Source organism: Diachasma alloeum, unplaced genomic scaffold (assembly GCF_001412515.2).
Source record: "Diachasma alloeum isolate Michigan unplaced genomic scaffold, Dall2.0 Dall_scaffold_00199, whole genome shotgun sequence".
Classification (NCBI taxonomy): Eukaryota; Metazoa; Arthropoda; class Insecta; order Hymenoptera; family Braconidae; genus Diachasma; species Diachasma alloeum.
Genome location: NW_021680364.1, coordinates 1,306,423 through 1,328,974, shown reverse-complemented (window position 1 = coordinate 1,328,974; position 22,552 = coordinate 1,306,423). Strand labels below are relative to the sequence as shown.

Genomic DNA, 22,552 nt, shown 5'->3' with positions numbered 1-22,552 from the left:
AGAGGAGGGGGGGGGGGTCTGTAGTTTGTGACGACACGCATGAAAATATGTAATAAAAAAAATGTAGCGCTTTCTTTAAGAAATTCTATTGCAGATCTATAAGAATTCTTTAAACGTTTATTAGAATTCTATTTAAAAAATCTATTAGTTTTTTGTGCTTTTTCTGTAGAAGATTGTGCAAACTTACCGAGTCATTTTGTTAAGATATATTTGATAGAAAAAAGTCAATAGATATTTATTTATCTAGAGAAATTCTTGAGCGTCAATTTTCCTATTTTTTGTATTTTTATTTGTTTTGCATAATAAATTCCAAGAAAAAAAATTAGAAAAATTATGCCCAGGAATTCTCATAAAAAAATCCCCACAGAATAAGTTATACAGAAAAATCAACATCTGCAGACATTTTTTATAAACAAATATTTATATAAAACGCGGCATAATTAAAACGTTGCATAATTTTCAAGAAAACTGGTGCAAAAAACAAAAGGAATCTTTCAATAGAATTCATACAGAGTTTCAACAGAGACTCTATAAAATTTCGTTGAGAAAGCCTAGCGCTCTTGTTTTAAATTTTTAAAAAAATTCACGGTATTCAGAATTTATTAAAAAACACTCACAATCGCAAGAAAAAACAACTCAGCCGAGTTTTCGGGGAATATCTCCCAAACTCAGAGACATAGCGACATTTTCGTTACGACCTTTTTTGCAGCTCTCAATTTGCTCCACAAAAAAGATCATAACAAAAATTCCGCTATCTGCCTTAGATTCCGAGCTATTCATTAAAAACTAGCAAATTATTAAAACCGACTTCAACCGTTCTACCGCTTCGCTATTTTCAATTCACTGTTAAGCAGAAAATAAAAAAATCGCCATAGCAGGGGGCTGTCGTGGATTTCATGTAATATTTGAATGGCCCCTTACCCTCGTCAATGAAATAAAAAATGCACAATCCTCCTGACATAACTTAAGTACTCGAAATTAACCGAAAATGTGACTAGATGAAGTTAATCAATAATAGTCAAATTTCGATTGCCCATAAATTCTTGGTTGATTCTTTGGTTATAAAATATTTTATGCTGATATATTATAATTATTCACACGCGTTACCAAACGATAAAAATCGTCAATAATCATCTGGTGTATTCATATTGTACACTTAATACATACATACATATACACAATATCCCTTGAACTGTGTATAAGTGACTAGTGTGAGACGATAATAATCTACCAACATTTTATCGGAATTAAAATGTTCACTGAACCCTCTTCAATGTTAAATCTTCATTCTGTAGCCGTTCTTTTTTTTTTAAATCACATCTTTGGTGATTATTGGCATTAAGGAATGGGACTGGACGTTATTCTCTCAACGCTGCTCTCTCTAATTCTTATCGTTGTGAATGTTGCATTGGTTTCTGGACCGGCTGAATTTGTATTCTGTTGAGTTACAGCTGTTGCAGCAACCGGTAATTGCGTTGAATTACGTATATTATCTGTTGTACCAAATCCCAACCATCCGTGTCGATTCTTTAAATGACGTTTCATGTGAGTTGTACGGCTCAGTACTTTGTGGCATACTGGACACTGGGTTGTCCCTTTATGCATATTCATGTGTTTATACATTGAGTCTCGATTCCAAAATGATTTACCACAGAGTTTGCAAGAATGCGACGGTTGCTCGATCACCACTGTACGTGAATCTAAATCAAATAAATTATTTCATGCTAATTTTTCACATTGTTTTTTCGTTATGTTGATTTTTTTAATATGGACGTTGTTGTTTTTTTTTTTTCAATGAAAATTTCAATCGACGATACGATCAATTAATCTTTTAATCATGTTGATCTCTGTGAATTTATTCATTTACTCATTTTGTACATTATGTTGACAAACTATCGCTCTCTCACACGACATTCACACACAATGAAAGTAATGAATGTACAAATTAAAGGAGAAATTGTAATCAAACAAACACTGATGTCAATATCAAAATAATTACAAAACTGTGCTCATCGGTGATAGTACTATGACTTTTTCGTTTATTTATGTTTATTTATGATTCTAAGGCAATCATGCTACACTCCAGGAGCATTTATTTATAGTAAACGCATACGTACCAATTTTATTAATGTGTTTCATGCAATACTTCAAACGATTTACTTCTATTTTAATTTTGAGGTGAGGTTCAACCCGGACAGAAAATTTTCTTTCATCACGCTGTGCGAAAAAGTCACTTTTTAGTGTTGTTTTAACTCAAATGTACTTTTTCCGCACATTGTGATGAAAAATAGCGTTCGATACTCGTGGGAAAAGTGTTTTTTGGCCGTCGGCTCGTGTTATAAACCTCCCACGAGCCAAAAAACTCTTTTCCGCACTCGTAACGAAATATACTATTTTCGCACAGCATGATGAAAAATATTGTTCGATACTTATGGGAAAAGTGTTTTTTGACTCGTGCACTATTCCGCACTCATATCGGAATATATTATTTGATCACTTGAATTTGTTTCATTACTTGTGCGTAAAGTGAAATTTTCCGCACGCTTCGTGCACAAAATCCCACTTTCCACACATTGAGATGAAAAATAGTGTTCGACACTTGTGGGAAAAGTGTTCTTTGACCCTTGGGAAGGTAGTACGCACCTTCGGCGAGCGCTACACATCTCCCACGGGTCAAAAACTACTTTTTCGTGAGAAGACCCGGTAAACCGCGATTCTAACCTCGCTTCGCTCGGTTTGATCGCGGTTTACGGGCCTTCTGATGAAAAATTGCATTCATTACACGGTCCAAAAGTATTTTCTGACGAATGTGATTATAGGCCGAGCCGAAGGCGAAGCCACATTCGTCAGAAAATACTTTGTAGACCTTGTGATGAAAATAACTATTACGCACTCGCATCGAAGTGTAATATGTTTGCTTGAGGAAAAATTTCAAAAAGTACCCATTACCCATGTTTTTTCCTCAGGATTCCGTTTCTGTAGGTGAAAAATGTCTTCGACCGCTCGAAACTAAAGATTTGAATTTTTACTAACCGAAAATTAAACTCTGAAAAAATCCACAATGTATAGATTTTTGAAACAGTTGTTTTTATCACTTGTGCGTAAAATGAAATTCTGAAATTCTACTATCGCACATTGAGATAAAAAATAGGATTCTGCAGAGAGAATCAAACACGATTAACAATTTTTCAGATTGTTCACCTGTAGAAATTTGGAGAAAAAAATATTCCAAAAACGTAAAAAATGAAAATTTTCGGAAGACCGCATTCGCACGGTAAATGACCGCCCCGCGATTTTAAAATTTCAGTGCAGTCTCTCCTTAACTTGCATTTTCCGTCGCAAAAATTCAAAACTCTATTTGTGAGCGATCGGAGACCATTTTCACCTACAGAATCGGATTGTTGAGGAAACCATGCAAAAAATAGTTCTTTTAAAAATTTTTCCTCGAAGAACGAAAACGTTTTCCCCCGGGGTCAACCTCTCCTCAATGTGAGTCTTTGACACTGGAAGAAAGATATCACAAAAAAGCAGAAGAATCACGCGGTACCTACCCACACTCTCAACAAAAAAACGTGAATTTTTTTTCATGAGTCATTGCAATTTGTGCTTTCTCTGTTAACAAAAAATAATTTTTTATGTTTTGTTATTTTACGAGTGAACCGACAATCATAGAATTCCTTCATTCGATACCCTCTCTTTACGGTGGAATGGATGAAAATTATGTTGATTACTCAACAATTTTCTGTTCAATGTAAAATAATCATTTTTTAAATATAAATGGCGGAAAATTATCTTACGAATAAGTTAATATCGAAGTGGATCATTACTGTCTCTAAGAAGCATTTTTATTCACACTTACAGCAATATTCGAGATACAATGTGAGGCTCTGATCTTCGGGCTGAAGATAGAATGTTTACGTACATATTTTGCCTGAAATTTTGACTTAATTATGTGATAGTGAAAAAAGAAATGAGAGAGAGAGAGGCGCGAACTGGCACAGTGTAGGATTCGATGATGAATGATTATCTAGAGAAATTATTTAAAAAAATATTTAAAAAATTAGATTTGTTTCAATACTGTAGCCAAGAATATAAAAGTATTATTTATCGCTGAAGATATCCAAGTGGTGCAGCTCCTTCAGCAGAATTAGCCCTCTAAAACCTCACATTCTGGACTTTTATTTAGTGACCATCGATTTTTTAAGTAATCGACTAATTGAAAATTTATGAACATTTATTTTAAAAGGCCTCGAGTCTAAAAAAGTTATTGAAATATGGAGAAACGGTTACGCCATGAATTCTCAGCCACAAGGGAACGGAAAAATCTGAAAGATGACTTGGAAAATTTATTCCTCTTGTAGGAACTGGATGACGCGTGTCGAGAGAAATCTAAAGAGGATAAATAATTTTAAGAAATGTTTGAAAACTCGAGGTGGAGGCGCCGCCATCTTCAATTTCCCTTCCGCCAGAGGGAGGGGGTATTCAAGCAAGATGGCGCCCACACCTATCAGTCACCTCGTGATTTTGAACATTTCTTAAACTTATTAATCCCCTCCAGATTATCTTCAATTCGTTGCATTCAGTTCCTAGAAAATGAACAAATTTTTTGAATCATTCTTCAGATTTTTCTATCTTCTATTGGCTGAAAATTGGCGTAAAATTTTCCCCGATTTTTTTTTCAGCTTTGTTTACCCCCGAGACCTCTTATGACAGTTTTTCCAATAATTTTTCATGTACTTGAGCTCATTTTATTCCTCGAAGCGTGTTTTATTAAATTTGAACGATTTTTAAAATAAATACACTAATAAAAATGATCTAAAATTATATATGACTATAACGTGACTTGAGAAAATTCATAAGCTGAATTTTCATTAACATCTTATAACCTCGTCAAGCGAAAGTTACCAAACGGTAAAATCGAAAATAAATAATAAAACCCCTTCCACAACAAGAACTGCCCCATTAGGATATCCTCACCAAATATTTCGTTGCGAAACTTTGAACACCGACATAAGTAACAACGTGCCGTGCTAATGGACTCGGCAAGAATCTTAACCAACATAAAAAACAAGGGAACTCATCATAAAGTCGAAAAATCCAAAGATCTTACAATACTCATTTCGTAAAATTACACTAGATCTTCAAAGCACTAGAATGCTCTATATTACATAAACATCATAAGACCATCATGAAAGAGGATGAACATCACTGGATTCGGAATAATTCATTAAAATTCAAAATATACATTTTTAATCACAATATTTTAAATCTCCATTGTCCGTATTGACTTCTAATGCCAACGATTAATCATCCTGTGAATGATACTGCTCTTTCAATTCATTCAGTTTATTCAATACTCATTAGCTGTTAAATTGAGGGGGAAAAAAATATTTTATTTTTTCAACGACGTCATCTTTGGTCATTTCAATCCATGTATGTTTAACAAGTGACAGCGCATCGTGTACTTGCGCGTGAATACAGCACGACATATTGGACATACTGTATCTCCTCTGTGAATACTACGATGATGTGCTAGTGAGTCACCACGTGTGTAGATTTTTCCACAAACATCGCAAACCCATCGTGTACCGTCCTCGTGATGATGCCGCGGAAGTCTTCGTCTTTCATAACCGTGAGTGATGTGGTGAGATGGGCGGAGGCACGATACGGTATTTGATTCTGCGCACACAATCCAAAGTGTTTCCCATACACACACAGCCTCAATTTTTATTTTATTGTTGATTTTTTAATTCTCCTCTATTTAACGGTCAAAACTCTAATTTCAGAGATTATGAGATTTTGCATTATAGGCAGCTACTGGATGTTTTTTTTTGCTAATTATGTTAAGAATTAATTGATGTCAGTAATTCCCCATAACCACTACCTAAGCCTCTAACCAGAAAATAACCATTCATATCTGATCGTAAATTTTTGTGAATTATTCCGTTTTTTTTTTCTGTATGGATATACCAAGGTTTCAATCTTTACATGAATCTTTGGGGTTTTACGGATGGCAGTGGCCGTGCGAGATTGATCTAGGGGGGTGCAAACAGCTCTCGAAACAGGAGTTAGAAAAGGAGAAATTCATTGTTAACGTACTAGTGGCTGAATTTTTTTTGTCAATCCTGCTATGTTCACCTCGTGCCGAAAAGTGCACTTTACGGGACGAGGAGAACGTGAAGCAGAGACGAAATAGCTATTTTCGTCATAAGGCCGAAATAGTATGTTTCAGGGTAAGTGCCATGAGGTTTTTACCCGCGTGGAGTTGGCGTCCTCGCCTGCGGCTCGGACTGGCCAACCACGCGGGGAAAAAACCCCATGGTACCAGGCGCGAGCGATATCTTTCCCTAGTGACTTTCACTTTTGCCAGTTCGGGCAAGGGTCAATACCAATCCTCGGACTGGGAAAATTGAAGATCAGAACGGAAAAAACTTTTGACGAGTGTGAGGGTCGCCGATCGGTCGCCTATTCTCGAGTTGTGTGAAGATACTTTCACGTGCGGAAGTCGAGATCTCACAGATCTCATGTGCGAATGTCGATTTCTGCACCAGAGACCTCTGTTTCACATGCGAATATTTTTCGTCGACGGATTTTTTGTCTCCCCGTGACATTCGCATGTGTGAAGAAAAAATATTTAACCTCGAACGTGTGTTCATAAACACTTTTGCTTTGCGTCAATTAGTTTAACAAAAAATATGGCTATTTTTATGTCATGGTTTATGGATTTGGAAAAAATTAGCCAGTAGTATGTCAACAATCGGTTCGTGAAGGCAAATCGGGGCTGTTTGCAAGTATATAGGGGTGGCGAGCAGAGGTTCGGCGGTTCGAGTCTCGGTTGGAACGACAGGTTTCTTATTTTTCACGCGGGCGTTTGAAGTTTTTTTATTATCAAAGAATGCACTGATAGAATGATTCAATTATTACTAATGACAACCAAGAGAGGGAAATTTTCAATTTCATAGAATTTTTGGTAAAATTATTTGGAATTCTTTCGGAAAATTATTTGGGGGACAGAAAAACATTGAGATGAATGCACCATTAGTCTTTCAGTTAATTGCAACAAATATTGTTTTTTAATGATTCAGATGTCATTCAAATGAGCTGAGTATTAAGAAATGGGATTTGGAACACTCAACAGGATGGGTCAATTAACTATGAATGAATCGTTCTGTCAGTAGGAATGTCATCGAAGGCTTGCGTTGGTCGGATTTTCTAAATAGTGCATTCATTAATAGTTACAAAGCTTGATAGCAAATGAGTGAAGGAGTGAATGAATCCTTCCATCAGTGCACGATCTACGAAAAAAATAGCCGACGTTGGTGCTGCGGGCACAGAAAAAATATAAGTGAAAAAAAATCCGGCATTTCCAAATACTTGACGTCGTTCACATATTGCACATTCTAATTTTCTCATTCACTTCTTGTGATTGAAATATGTGAAGTTGATCTCAGGTACATCATCTCCATGTGAGTGAATACAAGATGCACTATCAGCTCATGGATGATACGTATTTCTTATATGGAAAATATCTTAATTTATATTTTTCGGCTATTTTTTCCGACTGCTAATTTCATAGCTGGGACTGCCACAATCCTCAATAATACGGGTATAGGATGCAGCGGCGACGGAAGAAAGTGGAATTGAACTTTTATCTCTCAAACTGTTGGAAATTTTTTGAAAATTAAGCAATAGTTGCACTTAATTTCTCAATGTTGTGAATTAAAAATTCGAGGAAATTGTTACTTAAATTTTCAAATTCTTTAATCATTTTCATTATCATGTGAACCTGAAAATTGCAATTCCACTGAATAGTCCAGAATTGAACCGATTTTTCAATGACAAATATGTGAAAATTTCCTGTGAATGAGTGATTGTTAAAAATTTCAAAAATTTTACGTAAAATTTCAGGATTGTATGGATTTCCGGAAAATAGTCTAAATGACTTAATTTTTCAACAATAACTGTTTGAATCAAATAAGAAAATATTTGTGAATTAATTTCCATTTGTTAGAGTTGAATATCGCAGAAACTATGCACTATAAAATTTTACCAAAGATTCACCGTATTCGGAATTTGTCAATCTACCACGGATTCGTTTTTTAAGAAAATCGTAAGAACCGTTTTCTCATAAGAAGGAAAAATCGAGTTCGGGGGACCCACAACCCGCGTTTGGTCCGCATTTCATTATTTATTATCTCCTAAACTTAAATAATTCGATAACTCTATTAAATTTTTTCATACGTGATCCCAAATCCCTAAAACAATTAATCTACCCAAATATAAAATCATCGCATTGAAGGAACTAAAACAAAATTTCAGTGTAAAAACTCAAAGAATACTTTTATTATCTGAATAATTATGAGAATATGAAATAATAGAAAACCATAAAACATAACTCATCATAATTATGGCACAGAATGTCTTTAAACTCTAGAAAAAAAATTTATCCTCAATCTTCCTGGCAACTTTACAATTACTTATATACAAAACATCGTCAGACACTAAGAAAATTGAGCATTATGGACAGCGAGAGATCTCTTCTCATGAAATAAACGAATTGCCACCTGTCGTACGATAGCTAGAGAGTATTACTCCGGTTTTTCTCAATAATTAATGATTTTATCAGTCTATATATGTACATTCCATAAGATAATTACCCTGAAATTTACAACGGTACTCAACTATTTCAAGAGATAATATTTTCGAGTATCCGAGTATGTTTACTTTGTACTTAGATATTCGTTTGTAGGAAACGCTCAATAAATTTAAAAGAAAAATTGAAAGATTCGTTGGACACAATCATTGACACTGTAATAAATATCATGGCATCTTGTAATTGTCAAGTACGAAAATCCATGTTGATTCTCACCTCCAAATGTTCGATGTATTCAGTAACGACATGTATGAAAAATTTTGAGAAGCCTCACAACTGAGAAAAAAAAATCTGAAATGCTGGGAAAATCTTGCGTCATGAATTCTCGCCCAAAAGTGGACGAAAAAATCTGAAGGATGGCGTGAAAGATTTGTTCCTTCTCTAGAGACTGAGTGGAATAAGTTGACGGCGATATGAAGAAGATAAATCGTTTTAAGAAATGTTCAAAAACTCGAGGTGGTGAACAGGCCTGAGCGCCGCCATCTTGAATGGGTACGGAGTTTCAAAGATGGCGGACGGAGTTTCAAACATGGCGGCGTCGTCACCTCGCATTTTTAAACATTTGTCAAAATTATTCGTCTTTTCAGATCGGTTTCAACTTGCTTCATCCGATTTCTGTGAAAGGAATAAATTTTTTAAACCGTCTTTCAGATTTTTTTCATCCCATTTTGGCTGAGAATTCCGGGCGCAAAGTTTTCAAAGAATTTCTGTTTTTTTCTAGTCTTGAGACTTTTTGTAGAAGAATCTGGCGCTTTCTCTTCAAATTTCTTTTGAAACTATAACAAACTATTGAGTTCTTGAAACTTTCTATTTATTCGTTACTTTCATTGTATTGAAAATCCGAATGAATGGATTTTTGCATTCTTTGTAGAAATTTTTGGGCATAAATTTTCGATACTTTTTTCATTGGATTTTTCTTGATTTTTTATAATACTAGTCAAGAAAAAAAATCACTCTAAATTCTTATAATATCTGATCCAAATCAGATGCAGAAAAATCAACATCTGTAAATCTTTTTCAGTCAATAAATATCTCTTAAAAAAAACAAAATAAAAAAACACCAACATTGTACAATTTTCAATTGGTTTTTCCAATAGAATTATAACAGAAATTCAATAGAATTTCTTAGAGAAATCGCTAGGTTATTCCCGAAAATTTTTTATACGAGGAAAAGGTGAAACAGTCTCAGTTGATAAAAATTACCTCTAAATTTTATTCTGTAATTTCCATCATAATTCTAGTAAAAATGTAATACTTCCAGGAAGAATTCCGCAAAAATATGGCAATTTCAATTCAACTATTTTAACTCTCACTCGACTCATTGTATTTTCCACTAGGATTTCACTTCAAAAATTCAAGAAAAAAAAATTAAAAAATTTTCTCTTCATGTCGTTTAAAACCCCAACCATCAGAAAATCTTCAACTCAGATAATTTCACCCCATCGCTCCTGAACCCATCAAAAAAATAGAACAAGTTACTCTGCTAAAATCCTTCCTGTCATGAAACCTCCAAGTGTATTCATTAAAAAAATAACCTGATTCTCTCATAATACAATGACCGACCTCCGAAATCGCTAAAGAATTGATCAACGAAATTACCTCCATCAACTTATAATTTCGCTGCATTGTCATTCGAATCTGCACAGCAGATAGTCTCTCAACATTCGATTAATCCCATGAGCATTACCCCGGAAATATCAATTTTCAAAAATAAATCGAAAAGATACACGGAGAAAAAAGTTGGAGAAAAATTACCGAACAATTCGTGTAATCGTGGAGCGAAATCCATTTCTATTTTTTTTTTACCCTACAACAGTTTTTAACAGTGTAGAAATCACTAGACTAGTACTCGAAAATTGAGGATCATCTATATAGACGAAAATTGGCAGTCAAAATTTATTCAGTCATTTCATGTTTGCACAGAGAATAAATTTTTTTAAAAAGATTAAATCGATTTTTGCAGTAAAAATTTTCAATCTCAGCGCACGCTTCGCATGTTTGGCCTAGAAAATCCTCTTTTTATCATATTTGACAAACGATTTTTTTGGCACTAGTAAGACTTGCTTGAGAACTCTCTCAGTGCACGCGAGTAAAAATCCTCACGGCACTCTCGCCCTGATGGCACTATTGTTACCGAACACGATACGCTAAAATTTCACTTTGGTCCGTTCCCAAGTCCTGCGAAGCCAGAAAAAAAATACCCGGCCGTTTGGGAAATATTACTGCCCAGGGAACCCTAATTTTTGCATATCCTAGATGTGTTTTTTTAATTGAACTACAATTTCACTCCACGATTGCCTTTCGGCCAGTAAAATTAGCCACGATTTTCAAGTACTTTCTAACTCTTCGTTACTCGCGTTAAACTGCCCGACATGTTTATCCGCATCGCGGCGCCGCGCCGCAATGTAAGTCTGAGCGCGCCGTTGCCGCAATTCATTCGGAGAGTGGACACGCCAATCTCCCGGCAGCGCCGGCAGCCAAAAGTGTGGCAACGCCGTGTGAAATATTTCCGCGACACGACCAGTCGCATCGCGGCACGGCGCCGTATTTTTTATTTCCAATTAGCACAGGAGTAAATTTTCCCTAATCAGGGGTTTTCGCTGTGTTTAAGAATGGCAGAATATGCTTTCAAATAAAATGAGTGAGCCGTACCAATTTTTTCATACTTTTTAATGAGTTTTTTCGGAAGTTGTATTGAAAAATAGAATTTAACTGGCGCGGTGCCGTGGACGCGAGTAACGAAGGATCAATCAACCTTCCTCTCCGTGCATATGAATCATCATCTTAATAATTTCCATCTTGTGGGTATTAGTTTAAATAATTAACAGTACGGCATTGGGGCAGGTTGGTGCTACGGAGGTGGAATATGAGGAATATCCCGGAGTTCATGGAATTCCGCGAAACATGGCCATCGACAAAGACAGGCATTGCAGGCCCAACATTTGAAGCGTGTCTGCCTAAGTTTTCCACGTGACGTAAATACTCCTCGTCGTTTGCAGTGTACACAGACTTTTCCATGGCCATTTGCTTTGCTGAGGCTATGAGGTTGACCGGATACATACGTTATTCCTCCTGGAGAAAATTGGGCCAAATATGTTCTTCTGTTAGTGATAACTGACAACTTAGAGTATTTTTGGTTTTTGTTTTTGTTGATTTTTTTTTTTAATTTGTGAAAAGTCATGCAGGAAACCATTAGTTAATTCGTGTTTCTCATTCGTTTTTTTTGCTCATTTTACTCTGATTGAAATAGTTTGTTCACTCCTGTTGTGTAATGACCAGATCCCAGCACCAACCCGTAGCCGTAAGCCAGCATAAATCTCTGCGACCAATACCCACAACTTAAGCATTGCCAGGTGCTTGTTCAATGTGCTCGCCTCGTTTTATTTATCGGTTTACCATTAGTATTATTACTGCTGTCACTTCTCGCTTTGGCATTTTATAGATTTATGTTGATTTTTTTTTTGTAATAAAGTACAGGGCTGGGTTTTCATGGAAATCAAGGAGGAATAGTATTCTGAATGGTTCTTCGTGATGGAATGCTATTTGAAGTTGTCATTACGGATTTCGTTTCATTCGTTAATTTAACCCGTTGTAACTATTCGTTGATTGGCGGATAGTTGAGAATAGACGAAATACTATTGGAAATTTTACTTTCAATTTCATGATTTTGGGCGATTGCAGTCTATTCTTGAATTAATTTGCTTCTGCTTCGCAAACAGGAATAAACATGATGATTTTGTCCCGAAGATGTCGAAATGGGAAAACATATTCTAAATAAGGAAATGACAATATTTTTAATCGCTTTCATCAACTATTCATTCCAAATAGTATTTTATCTGCATAAACTATTCAGATACTATTTTCCTTGTCACGTTTGATGACTTCGAAATGAAAAATTGTTAAGAATATTCACGATGCAATATTTTTTTTAATAGTTATCCCAAGTCAATTATTTTTATGAATTGAAAACTATTCACCAATTTTGTCTTATCAAGTTGGAATTTAATAGTCAATAGTTATTCCAGTTGAAATGGGAAAAAACTATTTCAAACAATGAAATGAAAATATTTCAAGTCGTTTTCATCAACTATTTATTCCACATAATATTTTTCGACTTCGAAATAACCAATAATAAAAAAATTGGTATTCATGATGTAATACCATTTGAAATAGTAATTCCAACTCAATTATTTTCATCAACTCAAAACTATTAATTCGTCCACGCACATCAAACTGAAATTCAATAACCACTAGTGGTTATTTTATTTCAGAGTTCGAAACGAGAAAAAAACTATGAAACTATCAAACAATGAAATAAAAATTTCCATCAACTATCCTTTCAAATAATATTTTATCTGAGTAAACTATTCAGATACTATTTCATTTGTCACGTCTGACGATTCCCAACCAACAAATAGTCAAGTCTGTACCCAGCTCCGTCTACGTACGATAATTTTGACAAAAACATACATATTCATGAACTCTCATTCAGTTAGTTTCCTACTAATAAAAATGAATTTGATATACATCCATACAGATAATTTCTTCAACCAACTAGACATGGATTTTGATTTAATACTCAATCTAACGTTTTGAAATTTCAATTCATCTGTTATCCAAATATGATCGCTACGTGAACAATAGTTCGTTGCCTCTTTATACTGAATGGTTATCACTTTGTTTCCTTACTTACCTCTCAACAGCTTGTGTTAACTAATCGATTGAAACAATACCATGGCAGAGAGAAAATTCAATCTTCCTCGGTGATAATAAATTTGCTCTTTAATTCATGCCAAATGTTCGGTTAAAACCACCACCGCCTTCACCAAACCAGTGCCGCACTTATTTTCAATAATAAATATTCCGCATGTTTGAGGTAATAAATTACTCAAAGAACTAAATAATAATATTTCTCAGCAGAAAATAAAATATCATCCGTTGAAAATCAAACAATTTTCACGGATTATTTTGTTAGAATCAGAAGAGAAAAGAATAGGGAAAATAGTCACTGAAAAATCGTAGATAAAGGAAGATCGATGATTGTCGGCCACACATACAGCACTTGGCAATGCTCACTAGCATCTACAACATCCAAAAACCTACACCTGAAAGTGCCTTTTTAACCCGTAGATTTTTTTAATCAAGAATATTCTATTCAGAGAAATTATAATGGCTCAGAGAAAGTAAATCATGCACTCTGTCCATAAAAAAAAAAAATACAGTTGTCAAATGATGAGTGGAGAGGGGAGATGTTTTCAATAAGTCTTCATGTCGGATTAATCAGAAAGAATCACCTTGATGTATCCAGCACATTCTCACATTCATGACTATACGATCATTGTTTTCCAAGATTGATGAGTCTCTCTCCCATTCGCAATGAAGAATGGACACTTTTTTGTTGATATCTTGGAAAACATTGACGTTACAGATGATTTTCTACATTTTTTCGCATATCAAGAGAGATAATAGGGGTTGGATTCTTGAGGAAATGAAGTGTGAGATCAATTGCTTAAGTTGTCACCCGAAAATATGTTGTGTTTGTATTATGCAAAGCTACGCAGGCTACTTTACCATTTGAAATAAATTCTGTTTGTGATAGAGACAGTAGGGCCCGTGTTAATGAAGTGAACCCAGTGTACTAATTAATTTCATCGTCTCAGAATACTCGGGGGATTCAGAAGGTTTTGGATACTTGGGAATCAATCTGCCCCCTGCAATGCCTTTTACATCTGATGATTCGAAAATGAAATGGGGATTTTGCTTTGAATAATTTTTTTCGTTCGATTGGCAAATTGTTGTGAGTTTTAATTCAGGGGTTATTAACCCGTGAAGGGGCTTGTTCGAGCAATGGGTCCGATTGTAATAATTTTTTTTTAGTTGGAGGGGTGAATTTAGGGGGGCAGCAGCATGAGGCATGATACGAAGTACGAGAGGGAGGAATGAATGAGAGTTATGGATTTTTATGGTTACTCACCCTGCGCTGGATCCTGGGCTAATCTCTCGCCGGATGTACTTGGCTTCGAGAGTAAGTGACCTTTAATGAAGCAGAGAAAATTGGTGTAATTATATTAATTGCTATAATTGTGTGTGTGGAGAAATGGAGAATAGAAAGATGGAAATTAAAAGTGTGTAAAGTGTTTGGAGAAATGGATTTAGAAAATTATGTTAATAACAATTATATTAATGTCAATTTATAACATCTCAATGAATATTAAATTCAACATTATCCATTACTTTTAGGAATTAATGATATTCATAAGATCATTTTTCAATAGTTTAGTAATCAGTAATATTTTTCAGAATAATTTTCAATTTCATTTTCATGTTGTACGATTTTATGTTAATTTTTGACCAACATTATTAAAATAATATTTACTACTGGCTTCGAGAGTAAGTGATCTTTAATGAATTATAAAGAATTGTAATTATATTTGTAGAGAAATGGAGAATAAAACGATTGAAATGAAAACTTTGTGAAAGAATTTTTTTTAGAAAAATGTTTTTAGGACATATTTTAACACCGACACAGCATTTTCTTCACACAAATGATGTTTTGCATAAACATTTTGTTTAAAGAGATTTTAAACCTCATATTTTAATTACAAGTTGATTATACGTATTGAGTAATTCTTCTGGTTCAATTGAAGCGATTTCGTCAATTATATTAATGCAAATATATAACATCTCTACTTTAGTGATGAATAATATTCTTATCGTTTTCCAATACTTTAGCAATCAGTAACAGTTTTCAGAATAATTTTCATTGTTATAGGATTTTCTACGAATTGTGCCCAACATATATCGTGTGATTAAAATGTGAGAATGACAATTTCTGCTGACACGATTCTATTGTGCATAATAGGACACTCAGACGAGTAAATGCTGCGTCGGGATAAATTATGCTTGCAATATCAGTGAAACTAGTGGCCCTAATGAAAAATGTGCAAATTCATAACATTTTCATAACTCATAAATTAATTCCTCGAATTTAATTCAATCTTTCTTGTTTTTTCATTCGTGTCAAACAACTACTTTTTTAAACATAAACAAATGTTTACTCGATTCAAATGTCTTCATGAGTTAAAAAATGCAATCGTCAACAGTTTACCTCAACCAATTAGACCATTTTCAGTGAAATCAATATAAAAGTTAATTAATTTCCAACAAAAATATTGCTGAATTGAAAAAATTCAAAATTTTTCGACTGATCCACTAGTTTTAAGGATACTTTTCACTTAAAAAATAAAAAAAACGTTTGTATACACATAATAACTCAGGGATAAAAAATGATGGCAAACTCAATTCATAGTCAGGAGTGATATTGAGATAATTACCCAAATCAGTCGATGACTTCTGATCTGGTGCATCAGACCCTGATTGATTAGTGTAAAACGTCTGGCTAATATCAGGCTTACGATCATCATCAGCGTTCGAGAGGGTGTCCTCTAATTTATTCGATCCATCCCCTGTACTCTGCTCCTCGTAACTGCAACTGCTTCCATCTTGCTCCAAATACTCGGGCATTTCCAATTTCAAATTTGGCATTAGGGGAATTATCTCGATGGGATCGGCTCCTGCGGTGGCTGCATGGTCTGTCGTTTTGTCGTCATTGTCTTTAGTGGCACTTGAACTGCTTGCTGATAATTTTTCAGCGTTTGACGTTGTGTCACGAAATTTTCGCCGTTTTGTGGGAGGCGTTTCGGGGCTTACGTCTACTGCGTGGTAGGGGAGGGGGGAGGAGGGCGATTTGTTGCCTTTGTTGTTGACCATGGGCTTTCCAGATGCATTTTGAAGTTGAACCTCTGGCTCGTTGGGGATTTCAACGTCCTCCTGGGAACATGAGACAGTCATTGGGTATAATTACTTTTTTTGAGGGAAAATCAGATTGAAATTTCAAAATCAATGATACCATCTATCGTGCTGATGAGTTTACTACATTTTAATGTAAAAAATTTTAAAAAATGAGATTTTGATTTCTTTAAACAATTGCATTTGTCAATTTTTAATTTTTTTAAAAAATTATTAGTGTTCAATTTACATCATAAATCGTTGAAGTATTTTTTTCAGATATTCGAATCATTTATAGAGATATAATGAAAAAAAATATTTTCATTTATTCAGAATATAATGAAAAAATCTCGTGAACTAAGAAAATAGAATGAATATTCAAGCAATTCATAATAGCCTTCAGCCAAAAAAACAATGCTGAATAAACCATGAATTATTATTTTTTCAAATAAAATAATTTTCTTAAAACAACAAAGAAAGTCTGGGCTGAAAAATAAATAGTGAAAACGAAAGGTTTCCACTCGATATTTCCGAGGAACTGAGCAATAAATTCATTTTTTAAAAATATCAAAATGATAATTACCTCAGCAATACTTTCTGAATCCTTTCCAGTCCCATCAGTCAAGCCCTGAACAGCCAACAACTCTGCAGTCGTCAAAAAACTGGCCAGCTGTTCTTGCACTACATTGACTTCGCCCTGGTACATAAAGTCTACTAAAGCAGCCAAGTCATCAAACTTGACATTTCTAAAAATTATCACTGGGTGCTGACATGGGTTCTCCTGAAAAATAATCATTACAATGGTTTAACTCATATTTTTGCGAAAACCACCTCAATAGAACAATAAGGGACGCTTCAAACTTTTTTTCAATATTTCTAACTCATAAATTAATTCGTGGAATTTAACTCGAAGCTGTTTTCTTTATTTGAACTTTCATTCACGTAAAATAATCGGTATTTAACCAAGAGAACGAATTAATTAAAATGTGATAATTGATCCTTCGTTAGAATCAAATAACTAATTAATTTGACTGTAATAAAAAATTGATTTAGAACGAATGAATGATTTATTTCATCTTATTAAACCATTTTCATTGATATAAACATGAGTTTATTCATTTCTTCCAAAGATACTGTTGAAATGAATAGAAAAATATCAAATGAAGATTTATTTAAATTAATTCAAACGCATTATTTCTCTGGTTGTAACGAATTGACTTTATAATATTCAGCATAATCAATTTGTTAACTATAAATTAATCTTTTGATCCCTGTGAACTTTGTTAAAAACTTCAGAATTAATTCTTAATTTTCTCAGACTGGAAAGACAAATAAATAATAATAATAAGTAAATAAAAATGATTTCTACAAAAAAAAATGGAAACTCATAAAAACCTTCCAAATGACATTTTTAAAAAAATTGATTGATTTTTTCGTCGATTCCACTGAAATCAACAGAAAAATTTGGAATGAGCAGTTCTTTCAATTGTCCCAAATGCACTATTTCTCTCAGTGCAGATGAACAAAATTAAGAAACAAGCCTGAAGCGTCCATTCCCCTCCCCCTCCCCAGGCCCAACTCACTTTAAATAAATCACGGAAATACGTGCTGCACGCCGACAGCAGCATCTTATGCGCCCTGATGCGTTTGCCCTCGCAGCTGAGTGTGACATCAACGAGATCCTCATCGCTGCGTAGTGTATCAAAAGCACATGTAATGTGCTTGAGATAATTATTCCATCTGAGTGAGAATTGTTGACTGGAGCCCATGTTGAATATTCTGAGGACAAAACAGGCGTGATGAATAAAAAACGAGGGCAACTGTCCCAGAAGAAAATCCCCTCAACAACTACGAGAGAGAGAAAAAAAATCCATACTTCTGTTTCAACGATTAAAAAAAATGTACCTTTTCTGAGATCTCACGATTCACTTCGCAGGTCCAGCTGTTCCCTTGATTCCCTCAACTCCAGGGAATTTCCAAAAATCGATGATTATCGAAATAACAATTTTATTTCCCCCAAAAGCCACGTGATCACTGATTTTAATTACGATTAATGCACGCACAATCGCCTCACAGAGCCCAGAGACTGTAAACAGTGATACCGAGGTGGGATTTCATGGCACCGCTTGATATATCGCTAATGTTTCGATTTTTGGGTATCGCTGGGTGTCCACTCACTGATTTCACGGACTCCACTGCATCACATTACCGACACAATCGAAACTAGCGGGTTGCACAATTGTTGCAGAGGGCTGTAATGTTTTTTAAGAGGCGAAATGTACGAGTGAGTGACAGCTGGTAGCCATTTTCCTTCGAGGAAAACGCGTAGGATGCGCAAAAGAAGCCGTACTCCGTCGCGAAGCCACGCATCGGTGCGCGGGCGGAGGGGGAATAATGTCGGGTTCACAATGGGAACGATGGAAATGCCGGGGACTAAAATCGAATGCGTTTTTTGTCGGCTTAGTATTGATTTTTTTTTATTTGGGTCCGTTGACACTTCCGGGGGGAGGGAAATTTTTTTTGTTTATTTTATTTACTGTGGGGGGTGGACAATGATTCTTGATTAATTGATGATATTTATTAATGGTATTAATTGGGTTAATTGAGAAATGGTTTTTAAAAATTTTAATAAAGTACATTTGAAGCAAATAATTTACTTTTTCAATATTAATAATTTTTTTTAATCTAAATGAAAATTTTATCAACATATACAAGTGACCGGGGCAAAATGGGGGGTTTTGCGTTGTTATAATTTTAATGATATGTTGAATTAAAATTAGAATAATTATAATTGAATTGAAATTTTATATCAATTAAATGAAATTATGTTTTCTCGTTTTTAATATTGATTTTTTTATTTGGCCCCGTTGACACTTCCGGGGGGAGGGAGATTTTTTTGGTTTATTTTATTTACTGGTATTTAATGGTATTAATTGGGTTAATTGAAATGGTTTTTAAAAATTTTAATAAAGTACATTTGAAGCAAATAATTTACTTTTTCAATATTAATAATTTTTTTTAATCTAAATGAAAATGTTATCAACATATACAAAGGACCGGGGCAAAACGGGGGCTTTTGCGTTGTTTTAATTTTAATATGTTGAATTAAAATTTGAATAATTATAATTGAATTGAAATTTTATATCAATTAAATAAAGTTATGTTTTCTCGTTTTTAGTATTGATTTTTTTATTTAGGTCCATTGACACTTCCGGGGGGAAGTGTTTGTTTATTCTAATTTTGTTTGTTTGTTTATTATGTTTATTTAAGGTGGGGATGGACGATGATTCTTGACTGATTGACCGTATTAATTAATAGTATTAATTGTAGCTGATAATCTCATAGAGAAAGAAATGGGCTTTAGAATTAAATTTTAATTGAATCCAATAATTAGTTTTTTCAATACAAAAGATTGTTTTAACGCTAATGACTCATTTAATATGAATTACATGTGCGTAATTACTAATTGATTAGTCATATCAATTAATATGATTAATTATAATTGGTAAGATTATAGACAAAGAAATGCTTTGTTTGAATTAAAGAAACTTTATTTAAATCAAATGATTAATTTTTCAGTACACACGCATGTTGTCTTGATCCAAACAAACGAAATCACCGTTTAGATGACGAAGAGATTTGACATACATGTAATAATCCCTCATTTAAATCAACCAAATAATCTTCATTTGATTCCCCAAAAAAATGCATTCGAAATTAATCCACTGTTAGACGAATTGGCCTAAGACTTCAGATAACATCGACAGAAATAGACCTCGGGGTCTACATCTGCCTCGGTAATAACGAATCATTTCTTATCATTGAATACAACTCGTCGTTTGCCATAATATATTCGTACGCACTCGAAGTTTATTGAGAATATGTACAAAAAATTTACAGCAATGTCATTTGGCTTTTCTTTCTTCAGTCCGAAGGCTTCATGAATTTCGTCCTCTTGAATTTCTGTCGCTCTCTGTTTTCGTCTGAGAAAAACTGTTTCTTCCTGTTTCTATTCTTGTTGTTCATCCTGGGATTACACGACTTGTAGTGGTTCGCCATTTGTGTCTCGGATATTTCTTCCTCCTTCAGTTTCTCCTGCTTCTGGCGTTTTTCGTTGTACTCAGCTTCTATAAGCTGTTCAACTTCTGGGTTCATTCCTTGGAAACTCAAACGCCCTTCTATCAGCTTTTCGCAGTACATGAAACTTGGTTCAATGAGGTATTTTCCTCTGTAATCAGGTGGAAATGGAGATGAAGTGCGATTGATAGCAATTTTAACATTTCTGCACGTATGAAAAATTTCAATAGAAAAACTCTGCGATTTTCTAAGAAATTCTATTGAATTTCTATTAGAAATTATTAAAAATTATGCAATATCACTCCTCGTATGTAAATAGCTATTTGTTTATAGAAAAATTACTGCAGATGTGGATTTTTCTATATAACTTATACTGTGGGGATTTTTTCTTCCAGAATTTTCAATTATTAATTATTCTTAATTATTCTCAAACAAAAATACAGCGCAAAAAATTTGGAAAATTTATGCTCAAGATTTTCTATAGAAAATAAAAATCTATTGACTCAAATATCTCTCAACAAAATGAAACGGTTTAACTAATAGAATTTTTTAATAGAACTCATGAAATTTCAAGAGAATTCTTATAGAGTTCCAACAGATATTCAATAGGATTTCTTGGAGGAAGCGCCAGGTTTTGTCATTAAATTTTTTCATCCGGGATGTATAGCAAACTTACGATTCTTTTTTCAATCTCGTCGTCAACTGGCTCTCAAAATACTCCTCACCCTCAGTTTGAAACAATTGCTGTTCAACTTTTTCCTTCGTTCGCTTCATAAACTAACGAAAAACAAAATATAATATGAAGAAACTGTGCGAGAAGAATTTAAGTATAGAGATGGGAGAGATTTAATTGGATTTCTATAAAACTTATATTAAAAATTCTATAGTTTTAACCTTTTTTTTGCGATAGAAGTGTTCACATAAATACTCACTTCAATAATAAATAAATCTATCCCATCTCTCCAATTTCAAAATAAATAAATAAAAACAGAGAATCGATTGACTATTGACTAAAAAATGTAAAACAACACGTTCTGTTGTCCCTTAACCTCTCGAAATTACCTTCATCTCCAAAATGCTCTTCGACAGCTTCATTTTACCCATCTCCCGTTCCGCCATTGTTGCCCCACAAAAATCCGTACACAATAATCACTTTCCAAAAATAAAAATCACTTCAGTCAACAAATTCAGTCGTAAAAACCGAGGAACCAAGGAACCGAGATGGAGGGCTGTCGTTTGTACAATCTCAAATGGAAGAATGGAACTAGAGATTCGCGATATTAGTCGATTAATCGAAACATCGATTTTGCATGCCCGATCATCGCTGTTTTTCATTCGATGTTTTCAACGGCCGATTAATCGATTTTCGATTTTTTTTCCACGCATCGATGTCTCTGACCAAACCAAAAAATTTTCATTTTTTTCAATTTATCAAAAACCCTGTTTCGAGATTCAAAATTTAACTCTCCAGTTGCAGTTATCATTGAAACGTAAATCCCAGTAAATCTCTAGTAACCATTGCCAACATGATCCGTCATATGACGGTCATGTGACCGTAATTGACAGTCACATGACAAGGCGTTCATGACGGCTGCCACAATTCCCCCTCACCCTTCTGTGACCATCACAATTTGTCAAGAAAAAATGACAGTCATTTTTCATCTATATAGATAAAACTTTTTTTTTCTCGGTCAATTTTCAGTTGAATTCCTTTTGTATTGACCTAATCCGCATTTTAAAATGGAAATCACGTTTTTTTTACATCCATATAGATTAAACTATTTTGTTTTATTCATGACCGTCACAAATTGGAAATTAGTTATGACCGTCATTATGCAACCATATAGATAGTTTGACAACAATTTGGTTACAAATGATTTGTGACAATCATTTGTAGTTGGAAAATTTGTGCGTGACATGACCGTCACTTTTTGGTCATATGACGCGATCTAAAAAATGACGGTCATTTTACATCTCTAACTGTAGTACTGCAACAGTTCCCCGGCGGAACCCACCCCCTGCTATTACCCCCCC

The 22,552-nt window shown here is 34.3% G+C and overlaps 2 protein-coding genes across 9 annotated transcripts in view; both read right to left on the bottom strand.

Annotated features, from left to right (window-relative positions):
• Positions 1 to 18,892, bottom strand: part of LOC107035624 (broad-complex core protein isoforms 1/2/3/4/5) — a 28,498-nt gene extending 9,606 nt beyond the window's left edge. The window contains exons 1-6 of one of the 8 annotated variants that reach the window (XM_015253120.1): positions 18,347 to 18,891; positions 18,025 to 18,220; positions 17,025 to 17,222; positions 15,988 to 16,483; positions 14,628 to 14,687; positions 441 to 1,700 (exon numbers count right to left, since the gene is read on the bottom strand). In XM_015253120.1, coding sequence (XP_015108606.1) covers positions 1,339 to 1,700; positions 14,628 to 14,687; positions 15,988 to 16,483; positions 17,025 to 17,222; positions 18,025 to 18,210 — 1,302 coding nt within the window. In that variant the 5' untranslated portion in view covers positions 18,211 to 18,220; positions 18,347 to 18,891 and the 3' untranslated portion in view covers positions 441 to 1,338. Of the gene's footprint in view, positions 1 to 440; positions 1,701 to 3,823; positions 5,680 to 10,436; positions 11,726 to 14,627; positions 14,688 to 15,987; positions 16,484 to 17,024; positions 17,223 to 18,024; positions 18,221 to 18,346 lie in introns of those variants that run through there. The other 7 variants (XM_015253122.1, XM_015253123.1, XM_015253126.1 and 4 more) reach the window with 7 other exon arrangements.
• Positions 18,893 to 20,291: 1,399 nt separating this feature from the next.
• Positions 20,292 to 21,890, bottom strand: LOC107035598 (M-phase phosphoprotein 6; the record flags this gene model as incomplete). The annotated part of the gene is given in 3 exon segments (XM_015253084.1): positions 20,292 to 20,669; positions 21,195 to 21,295; positions 21,581 to 21,890. Coding segments are annotated over 3 exon segments (462 nt in total). The 3' UTR covers positions 20,292 to 20,365.
• Positions 21,891 to 22,552: the final 662 nt, after the last annotated feature.